The 12,358-nt window shown below is 37.4% G+C and overlaps 1 protein-coding gene across 1 annotated transcript in view; it reads right to left on the minus strand.

Annotated features, from left to right (window-relative positions):
• Positions 1-1,478: 1,478 nt before the first annotated feature.
• The window catches only part of LOC140141350 (tubulin alpha-1C chain-like), a 19,280-nt gene continuing 8,400 nt past the window's right edge, over positions 1,479-12,358 (minus strand). The window contains exons 2-4 of the mRNA XM_072163185.1: positions 8,686-8,908; positions 7,705-7,853; positions 1,479-4,381 (exon numbers count right to left, since the gene is read on the minus strand). Coding sequence (XP_072019286.1) covers positions 3,395-4,381; positions 7,705-7,853; positions 8,686-8,908 — 1,359 coding nt within the window. The 3' untranslated portion in view covers positions 1,479-3,394. The remainder of the gene's footprint in view (positions 4,382-7,704; positions 7,854-8,685; positions 8,909-12,358) is intronic.

Raw genomic sequence — 12,358 nt, forward strand, 5'->3', positions numbered from 1 at the left:
AGTACGGAACTCTGGGATTCACTGGTATCATTGACGATTCGTGTTAGCCTCGTGAGGGCTTACTCTACTGAATTTCGTAGCCGCAGACAGGTATGCGACAGAATTATTTTAGTACGTGAAGCTACGTGAACACATGACAAATAATATTGTCACTTTAATGTGCCTTATTTCGAAGCACACAATGCTAAAACTTAAGCTAACTTTAAAGGGGGCACAGTAATTTAATTTCGACAACCAAAATATAAAACCAAATTATCGTCATTTTGACAGAATATATAGTCATGTAAGTTGTGATATCTATAATAGCTGGCAAAATATCGCTCCTGTCGTCCCACTCGTCTTAAGTCCTCGAAGTAAAGTTTATAAATAAATGAGTCTTTTTGTGAAAAAAATGTACATCTTCAATACGAAAAGTCACAATATTCATATGAAGGACGGTTTTTCATGCCCGCTACATACACTTTAAAGGAAGGTGACCTCAGTATTTGGAAAATCAAATTCTTTAAAAGTTATGTAGGCCTATAACATAAAATGTTGTCCCTTTAAAACATTCATGCAAAAAGTAGGCCTACATGTAAATGTTCCTCTTGTAAATGTATGGAATTCCTGACATTTTATACAGCGTGATACTGCTAGTCTACAGTGTTTTTATTAATGATTACCATCATGATCAGGTAACAACTTGATATCGAATGAGAGATCATATTTTTCTCATTATTGAAATTGGGAGTTCCAAGTCGGAGTATTTCTGAAGATATCATCAAAAAAACTCTTGAATTGGTCTAAAACGTGGTATACCACAGTCGAGACTAATTCGACAGTTTTTTCATGATTTCTTCAGAAATATACAGATTTGGAATGCCTAATTTCAATATGTCAAAGAGAAATATATGAGCATGAGCTTTCGCCTGATACCAAAATCCGCATTTGCGGGTATAAGTGGGGGGTGGAGCTGTCAACCGGTAACCAGGTTACCCATTTTTAAATGTCAAAAAGTTGAAAACTATTTTGCTGGCAAAATGATTGTACATCCATTCAACGCTGAGGTTGGTGCACTTTACAGGTACGAAAACCTAAACATATCCAACTAAACATAATCCGGGGTTCTTCCTGGTTGAAGGCGTACGGGGATGTGCCACGGTTGTGGGGTACCTTTTCAGCGACTTTTGGTATATCAATGGGTGGGTTTTAAGTGTGGAGACCAATGCGCAAAATTGGGCGCATTTGGGCAAAAGTGCATTTAAAAGTACCCAATTTGAAAAATTGGTAGGCTATATTATTATGGATTGAAAAACAGCAAAAACGTAGGCATAGAATTAAAAAGTCCTACAGTCTGCGTGGCAGCCGCGGTGGCACAATCCCCGTACACTTTCTTCAAAGCACTACCCCCCACACCCCCCCACACCCACTATTATTTTTTAACCCTTCTGTCTCACTCTTATACTTTAAAATAACAACATACAGAAACATGATCTTTATTTTCTTTTTCTTTTTGTAACTGTTTATTACTGTTCTATATAATGTCAATATAATAAATTTACTAAAATTCTATATCATTATTGCACATTTTTGTGGTAGTGTATAAGTTAACATTTTGTCAACAATAAGAATGAAGTTATAGTTACACCTTCTTCAAATAATGGCCATTGTTGTATTGTTTTATTTTTTGCCGGATACTTACTTACTTTTTGTATAGTCACAAGTAAAACAAATCTTTGTTAAATAATTCTTGAATTCATAAGGTGAAGTAACATTATATCTTGATTATAGGTTGTGGGTCAGCAATATAAAATTCTCGACTTTGTTCATTGTGACTCAACCTCAAATCTATCAAGATCTTTTGACTATTTTGTTGCAGTTATATTATCCAGAAAACCTTTCAAAACAGCTATAAATGGAAATTGTTCTTGTTTGACTTTGTTCTAATGTCTCAATTACGAATTCTCTTTACCTGTTTACCGAGGTAGCAAGCAAACACCTCACACGGTAACCTGCTGCATGAATAATGAGCTTTCAAGTCTGATGAAAAATATATTTGTTCTGTCGGTTGGGAAATATTATGATCTCTTTTAATATGCAAATATAAAAGCGGACATTACTTGCTTTTTTATTTTCTTCAAAATATTTTGATCGCCGGCATAATTGTACTGTTTATATTGGTACATTAGTACACACACAGACAAATGACAGAGGAAAATTAAAATTTTGTTTCAGATGTTAGAAACTTAATTCTTACCTCTTAAATACTGGTACAATTGTAGGAGGTAATAATGAAATCCCCAAATCCAACATTTTCCATTTTGTGTGTTTGGTATAATATAGTGTCTTTTGAAATTATCACTATATATGTGAATGGAAATTTTAGAAAACCATATTTTTGGCTGTGTGTTTAATTTTACAGTTGCAATTTGCGTTTTACTACCAACTTGTCAATGAAAAGAAATACAAGTATCTTTTGAAAACGGCTCGAAACGATATGTAGCACTCCGTGGTGTCCAAAGTCCATTTTTGAAGCTGAACAATAACTAAAAATCGTAACATTTGTTCAGATACTGATTAATCATAAGCAAACACAAATACATGTATTCTACGTAGATAATTCAATAGAACTTTGTGTTAAAAATCGGAATGAAGACTATTTTTCCTGATATGTGAGATTGTAGGTGGATAGGAATGTTTTAACTACTTTGTCCTAAACTAAGATATATAATCTTACGGTTACGTCATAAATATGAAAAATATTTCGAGTCCCGATGATCCAGATCAGGTCAGACCGAATTAAGGTTATCATGTTATTATCGTAACAATGGGAAGATGAATCATGAATTGCATTACGCATTACGCGTAACTAGTGATTTCTGTAGCCACGTTACGTTCTCGGCGCACATTAATTTGAATCTGATGCGCATCATATCAATCTAAGTAATAAGATGCAATCCAAACATCAACGTACAAATTATGTGGGCATGGTGGCATAGGCCTTATTTGGGTTTAAGACCTTTAATGGGCATCTTGTTTGGCACATGGGCCACTAAAACATTCCGGCTTTGAGCTCAAGTTGAAGCTATATATAGTAGAATATGGAAAAGATCAATTAACAATTGCATTGCATTTTACTTCGTTTCGATTTTCTAGGACATTGCATTTACATGCAGGACCAACGTCGGCTTGAGATAATTATTTGAAGATTTTTTAAAACCAAAACCTACAATCAATCCGTGTATGTACATGATATATCTTAACCCACAGATAGGCGTCGTGTAGAATAATAGCTGCATGAATGCTATTGCAACGCAGCTCAGCCGTAAGGACGTTTAAATGGATCACGAAACTCGTATATTTTTCACTTTTATGACTACAATAACCGTGTATGTATTTAATCTATACGTGTGGTCTAATACTCCTCTTCCTCATCTGCACCTTCTTCGGGACCATCATCAGAATCGATTCCGACCTCTTCATAATCCTTCTCCAGAGCCGCAAGATCTTCACGAGCCTCAGAGAACTCGCCCTCCTCCATACCCTCACCGACGTACCAATGAACGAAAGCACGCTTGGCGTACATCAGATCAAACTTGTGATCCAGACGAGCCCATGCTTCAGCGATGGCAGTGGTGTTGCTCAGCATGCAGACAGCGCGCTGGACCTTAGCCAGATCGCCACCAGGTACAACAGTTGGTGGTTGGTAGTTGATGCCTACTTTGAAGCCAGTTGGACACCAGTCGACGAACTGGATGGTACGTTTGGTCTTGATGACAGCAATGGCGCTGTTGACATCTTTGGGAACAACATCACCGCGGTAGAGAACGCAGCACGCCATGTACTTGCCGTGACGAGGATCGCACTTGACCATCTGGTTGGCTGGCTCAAAGCAAGCGTTGGTTACTTCCGCAACAGTAAGCTGCTCATGGTAGGCCTTCTCGGCAGATATGATCGGAGCGTAGGTGGCCAGAGGGAAATGAATACGTGGGTATGGCACCAAGTTGGTTTGGAATTCGGTCAAATCAACATTGAGTGATCCGTCAAAGCGGAGAGAAGCCGTAATGGAAGAGACAACCTGAGCGATGAGTCGGTTGAGGTTGGTGTACGACGGGCGTTCGATATCCAAATTACGGCGGCAGATATCGTAAATAGCCTCGTTATCAACCATGAAAGCGCAATCGGAATGTTCAAGTGTGGTGTGAGTGCATAAAACGGAGTTGTAGGGCTCTACAACGGCAGTGGCGATTTGAGGTGCTGGGTAGACGGCAAACTCTAGCTTGGATTTCTTACCGTAATCTACCGAAAGACGTTCCATAAGAAGAGCGCCGAAACCAGAGCCGGTACCGCCACCGAAACTGTGGAACATGAGGAAGCCTTGAAGACCGGTACACTGATCAGCCTGTGTAAAATAAATGTAACGAAACGAGCAAATGTTTTATTGCTTCTAAATAAAAACAGATTAAGAGAGAGGTATATCATGTATATCAATATGAACAATAGAGGTAAGCTGGTATACATTTCCGAGTTGCCCGCGCGCAGAATATTTGAAATCTTTTGGAAACACTAATTATTGCATGATGTATTTCCATGAAGATAAGGACACAATGCCTGGCCCAAATGCGCTTAGTGGTATACACAGGCCAAAAATATATATTGCAATATCACTGAAAAAATCAGCAAACAGTAAGTTGAATATTCATCCAAAGTCTTGTCCATTACATACTAGATGACAATATCCTTTGTATGGAATAAGTAAGATGCTACCAATCAATGAGATGGAAGGTGTCCCCTGTGATGTGGTGACATCGTGCGCGTATTTCAGTGCTTACGATGGTGGAAAGACGGAAATCGTTTGAATGCAGGGACGAACGAAATGTCCACATGCCTATAATGGTCGCCAAATGAACTATTGCTTTCTGCAAGGTACCTGGAAGATGGTGGCGGGAGAAAGATTCATGATGTGTCGAGTAAAAGAAATGAGCATCTTTAGAGGACAATGTTCCTTCAACGGGTGCAAGACGTCCGCCATCTTTGACTGTTATTTTCGTCCAAGCATCACTTCCGTGCAACATTCCTCCGTAACAATTTTTCTTGATCTGTTGATAACTGGCAGAAACCAATTAAACATTTGGCAACCATTCTAAGGGCATGTACGTCGACATTGTGTGGACCATAGTTTATATCCGTTTATGTGTTCAAACGTATTTTCCATTAATCCGTCATTGTAAGCACTGAATACGCACATAATGCCATCACCGGTCGGTGACACCTCCCATCCCATTATATGTCTGATCTTGTTTATTTCATGCAAAGAACATTGCCATCTAGTACGTAATGTGATATCGACAAGATACTGGATCAACTTACAACTTGCTGAATTCTTCTGTTTGCAGGCCTGTGTGTGTAGTGTACTTCATTTTTGCAAGATATGTTTGGCTGTCCTTCAGATGCAGAACATAGAGGTGGTATGTCCTAATAAACAGACTCGGGGTGATTGCTGTTCAGTTACGACTTAACGCGATATCTGGACCACTTGGCGTTTACACGTGATGCTAGTCAATCAGGACGGTCTTATGGAGCGAAGTTTTGTAAAAATCGGAATTCAAAGTTTATGTCTCAATTTGATCAACAATTACAAACATAAAAAAATTATATTATTCTGTTTTCGAGTTCGACCTCATAGAATAATGTTTGAAGGAAACGCAAGAACAAAATTATAAAAGTGTGACGCCAGGTGGGCTCGAACCCACAAACTTTGTTTTGAAACTAATGCCTTCGACCGAGTAATGGCAGATTCCAGCGCCTTAGACTGCTCGGTCACCTGGCTACCTCAAGTAAGGAAATGTTCTTTACCCATTATATTGTATCACCCATTTCCTTTGATTGATGGTCCACCGGTCCACCAGAACCCCATTTCCCAAGTACACGTACATTCATCGGAGACAATGCACATGTCTCAAAGTTTCAAGTGACATTGGCAAGCATGTGAGGTACGTAGTCTCATCGGTTCCTCAGAGAAATAAGAATAACGAGCGCGAGTACAGAAAAATAGAATGCTAAATAATATCCACCGTGATCGATGGGAAAGGAGGTCATGGCAGTGACGTCACTGTGACGTGCGCAGGTTTTCCAAAGTGGAGGTTGAGGCCACGGGTCTTGATTCCTGCAACTGCTCAAATTTTTCAGATCGCCGTAAACAGGCCTGACTAAAATTGTGAATTGTTGACCCTATTTTTTCCGACAGGACGCTTAAGAATATACAATCAAGTGCAAAATTGTCTGGGACACTTGTTAATATTTTGCGCACGTCTATGTGAAGCACACCATATACTATTTTAATTGTATAGATTCCAACCTATTTGGAACCCCCTCTCGCAGCAACCAGCCAATGTTGGAGCAAACATGTATAGCACATTACAAAATGGAGGCGTTTTAGGAAGCGGGAAGGGTCGTTGAACTGTGCAAGTGTCCGAGCAAATTTTGCCCTTGACTGAAGGTGAATTTCCCCCGTTCCCCGAACAGAAAATTTACCAGTAACTGACATTTACCAAATCGTTTGTAACACATACTTGAAAAGCTTTTATATATATCACGCATTCAGCAAGAATGCAGAACTGCATATAGAACCGGGATATAGAAAGTTCCAATATTGTTTGGTGTACAAAATTTGTTAAGTACATTCAAAATAATGTATTATCTGCAACGTATTGATGTAAAATTATATTCGCTTCAATCACCATCATGATGCATGCGAAAAAACAAAACATTGTAATATAATTTTCAATCGCAGTTGATCATGTTGATAAGTTTGTGCTTCAAGAAGAGCTAAGCAGCCGATACGCCTTTTACTTTTCCCCTATTTGCCCTCGCGTTTCAATTACTAATTCACGCATGTCTGACCGCCAATGAGTCTCAGGTGCAGAATCGACAGTTTCAACACGATTCTTAGGGGCTCAAAAATAACACTTAATTTCACTCGTGTTATTACTTTAAAGATACATGTACAATTATCGTAAATAAACCTTTCGGTATCTATATGTATATCATACTGAGTCTAAGGAAACATGCAAAATACTAATCCCTTAAACTTTGACAACTAAACTGTCCAGAAAATTGAAAGTGTTTGATGTTTGGCGCTATCAAGAAATAACATACACTAGGATCCAAAACATGTTCATTTATCCAGGCACAGTTCTTTAACCCCAATACATTTGCACATTCATTGAATGACCTTTGAAAATTTGGGTACAAAAACTCATACTCTTCCACTGTTTAATTGAGGTTATTGGACTATGCCATAGGGTTGAGGCTATAGTGGTCCATAGTGATATAGTATGAAGGTTAGTTGCAAAACAATACCTATATATATTATCCCCGTATATATTTATATGACCCTGTAGCGCATCTAAATTAGTTATTTATCTTTCAATGCAGTCTGGGTGTGTTTGAGGTACTCAAAGGCGAACGCTAATGAGAATGTGGTGAGAAGATTGCGACATTCCGCACCCGTTATGGTTGTTACCGATGGACGGACATTGGCGCCAATTCGGCTTAAAATGTGGGGAGTTGGCCGACCAATCGGCCTGAATTGTCAAAAAAAAATAGCTGAAAAGAACAAAAAAAATGGTCATTTTGCCGAAAGGTGGGGGACACGGACAAACGCTGACCAATACTATAATGTCAGTTTGTATATGCTAATGGTTAATTAGATATTGTATTTACCAGTTTTCGTATTCTGTCCAAAGTGTTGTCGATGAGTTCTTTGCCGACTGTGTAGTGACCACGAGCGTAGTTGTTGGCGGCATCTTCTTTGCCGGTAATCAGCTGCTCAGGGTGGAAGAGTTGACGGTAGCATCCGGTACGGACCTCATCTGAAAAACGAAAGTTACTGCTTATTTTCTGATACTTGTCACTGCATCACTTCTTTCTCGGACAATTTTGAAAACAAACGTTTCATTCACCAAAATCGAAAGTAAGATCTTAAATTCTATTCATTTTCTGCGATAGGTTATTAATTTTGATCATGTTGATAGTAAAAACATTGTCTATTCTTTTTATACTATCAGCAATTCTGTTTAGAAAAATGATTGCAAAGAGAAAGATAATATGTATCGACGTGCCTTTCGTATATTAATGAACCCCAGATGACAATATTAACGGTATATATCATTGCATTATATTCAGCGAGTTTTCGTTTTGAACGACGGATGATTCTGCGGATGATTCTGCGGATAGTTCTGCGGATGATTCGGCGTTGTTGTGAAAACAATTTTTGACAAAGGCAGAATTCACCGTCGTCAAAAACAAAAACTCACTATAGTGACTGGAAAGGCGATGTTAGCTTAGGCCAAAAAAAATAATTGTTTGTCTCAAAGCTCACGAGTTGTTTGAAAACAAATGCGAAATGCGATTTTTTTTATTCCCGACTTTTTTCATGGTATTTGGAGAAAAAAATCTGATTTTCGCCGAATTTTTCTGAAAAATGTAAAAACAATTGAAAAAAAAAAAACAAAAATTGTCCAAATCTCACGATTTTATAAATGCGCGCGCGAGCTTTGAAACAAACCTCTTTTTTTTTTGGCCTTATTCCAGTGCGAAGTAGCTTTAATACCGTGATCGTTACAGTGCTCAGCAAATCGCTTGAGGCCCTTCAGGACTGACGTCCTTTTTAGTGTTCGACATCTTCTTTTAATAAAATCTTACCTACTACTGTTGGCTCCAAGTCAACAAACACCGCTCTCGGTACGTGTTTGCCAGACCCAGTTTCACTGAAGAAAGTGTTGAATGAATCATCCCCTCCTCCAAGGCTAGTGTCGCTGGGCATCTGACCATCAGGCTGGATACCATGCTCCAGACAGTACAACTCCCAGCATGCATTGCCAATTTGAACACCAGCTTGGCCCACGTGGACTGAGATACATTCACGCTGTAAAAAGAAACCAAAGTAAATTTATAAGAATCAATCTATCTATATTCAGTGGATGACTGATACACTATAGTTTGCGTTATCTTTGGCATATAAATGATGAACTATCTTCAGTAGGAAAAACTAGGATGTCCAAGTCCAACTTTCACACGCATGGGATTCATCAATTGTCAATATTCCTTGCCGATTGACACGTGACACAGTCTCCGATTACGATCAATACCGGAGCATCTTTGCAGTTACCAGATGAAGACCATTGAGATTGGATGAAAATTAGCAAATTTCAAAACTAGGTCAGTCCAGTATTTTATTCATAATTTACCTTCTGATTCTACGACTGGATGATTCATATTATACATCAACAGATATGGTCATCGTTCATAGCTGATGTGGGACTTTGGGACAGTTAACCACTTGTCTCCTTGATGGGAAGAACTATCAGACGGATGATCATTTTTCAAACCTCTCTTAAAACACATTTATAATAGTACGCTTACTTGGCTGCATTATCTGATTATTTTCGTTAAATGTTCATGTTGTATACTATAAACAGTTGGAACAAATTAAATATGACGTTATTATTTTTATTATCTTCAATAAAATAGAAAAATAGCTGGAAAACAGTTTTGTGCTATCTTCAGTAGATATATGAGAAACAGCTACGGCGTTGTGCTATCATCAGTAGATGGCAGATATAATTATGATGTCATGCATGCTATCTTCAGTAGACAGCAGAAATAACCATAATATTGATATTTTTAGATAGCAGATTTATCTTTGCTGGCTATCTTCAGTATACGGGAACAGGTATACAAAGCAATGTTGAGTGTCGTGCATTCTTCATTAGCTAGTGCGAACAACAATAGCAATGTCGTGCATTCTTCATTAGCTATAGTGCGAACAACAATAGCTGCTATTCAGGAGATAGCAGAAACCATAAAAATCATTTTTAATTGTCAGATAGTATGTAACAAGAACAATAATAGTGCTATACTATCTTCAGTAGATAGCAGGAATAGCTATCATGAATATGTAGTATTATCTTCAGTAGATAGCTGTAAACCAGTTCTTCAATAGATAGCAGAAACGGTGTGGTGTTATCAACCATATTTTGCTATCTTTGGTAGATAACCATGATAACAGGGACACCGAACGTGCTGTGCTATCTTCAGTAGATAGCAGGAAACCTCGGAATCATTTTATATCTACAGAGATTAGAGGGAACAGACATATTGTGCTATATTGCAGCAAACAGCAGGAGTTTGGTGTCTTAACCTGGTCATGCTATCTTCCGCTGGGTTTAACAGATTGCCCTGGGGTATTTGGCGTTACACTACATTTGATAGATATTAGGGTACGTCATGTTGTCTTTGGTTGGATCTGAGAGCAGCCATCGTGCTATACTTAACTATTGAATCTATACAATGTGTTATTAGCGATATGCATCGAATTATTGCTGGTAGATTGCAGCGAATGATGATTTCACAACACTTATTTGGTCGCCAACATCACAGTGCAAATATCCTATCAAAAATATAATGACAATATGATAATTGGGCATGATATATCAATATTTGCAAATAGTGGTTTGTCAGCGGGTAGTTTTTAAGATGTATTATAATAATGTTTGGCATTTTGTAAAAAAAAAATTAAAAAATGCACAAAACAAAAAACAAAACAAAACAAACTAGCTAACTTAATATAATTGTAGCATAGTGTTAAAAGTATTAAATTTATTTGACAATGCCTATTTCTCAAAAAAAGATTCACTAACTACTGTTTTGTTTTGGGTTTATACCTAGTCTCCCAAATTTTCTAACATACACATTTGCACATCCTATTCCTTGATGACGTAATTGGGTCTCTAAAATAGGTCGCAGTAGATAATTTATATATTTTTTACCATTTATAAAAACCCTGAAACCTAATAAAGCAACATACATGCGGTGCAATCCACTATAATATAGCTCAGTAAGGTAATGATAATATCTTTGCAATGATGATGATATTACCATGATGGCTGTATTACAATACTAGTAGTTTACCATTCTTTCCGGGTTGGATTTCTAGTGATTCAGACCTGCCTTAGCAAGCTGTCATATCACGCATAATTTATTGCAAATAAATTGATCGATCTGACAGACGTTCTGGTACATATTTTAATACCCGTATCTCTATTTCGGTATCTTACATATCGCTGTGGCCCATCGGGCATTATTTCTATTACATATTACATGCTGGGCCTTCTTTTAATAAAATCTTGGTAGTATAGCGTATTGGGCACTTTACAGATTTTGGTGTCAAATTTAGATTTTAATTGTGACAATTGTAATTCAAGTTGCAATCATCAAAAGTTAATTATACGGGATCGTTTGAAATATTAAGGTCAACATTAAATAGGTTGATCAATGGATATAGTATTGATGATGAAAATAAAGATATAATCAGCTTCTGGAGAGGCAGACAAATAGAGACACATCCTGAGGCAGAGGCAGAAAGACGGACATGGAGACAAAGACAGACAGTAAGAGGAGGAGACAAAAAGATGCAGATATACCGAGACGGATAAATAGATAGAGACTCAGAGGCCGGCCGGCAAGACAATTAAAACAGGCCACAATTTCACGGAGAGATAGATAAAAATATATAAAAACACAAAAAGCTTATACCTATATATACTTTACATTTGCAAACGCCTTTTGTAAAATTCGCATAACTGAAGACAACATAAAATTAAAAATTAAGAAAGTACCTTTGAAGGTCAACAAAATGGGTTTAAAGAGGAAAAATATTGACATTCAAAAATCGATTTTCTCAAAACTCGGTTTAAGTATAGGATAATGGCCAAGGATTAGAACGTGAGCAATGTTGCTCAAAATATGACAAATTATATGTAGGGCCTAAGCCAGTGAAAACGTATAAAAATATAAAGAAGGAAAAAAAATGTTATAAAAAACAGTAAGCGTAGAAAGAAAGGTCCAAATAAATAAAAGTAAAGGCCTACGAAGTAAAGCCTAAGTGAGGGTAAAACACATCTTGCATAATAAGTACTACGTACTTAGCCAACAATTTAACCTGCCCGTTTTGATCTTGACTTACTTTTCACAGATTGCATTGTAAGGGCTCGGATAGCGACGTTTTTACGTATTTTGTTTGTGGCACCTAAGAGCAAATCAGACACATCCTTCTGATATCAAATAATTTAGATTTTTATTAAATTCGCGATACAATACACATTTTAAGGCAAATTATTAAAATTGATATTTTTGAAATTTAACAGTCCTCAAAGTAAATTGTATAAATCTAACGATATGCAGTAAATAGTAGGAAGTTGGGTTGAACAGCCCTCAATCATATGAAAATTGTGACCTTCATTATTAAAGATATAGATTTTTTCCTCAAAACACTAAAAATGTAGGTCTTTTTGGATACAAATGTTTAAGTTCTATA

This window comes from Amphiura filiformis, chromosome 19, assembly GCF_039555335.1.
Source record: "Amphiura filiformis chromosome 19, Afil_fr2py, whole genome shotgun sequence".
NCBI lineage: Eukaryota > Metazoa > Echinodermata > Ophiuroidea > Amphilepidida > Amphiuridae > Amphiura > Amphiura filiformis.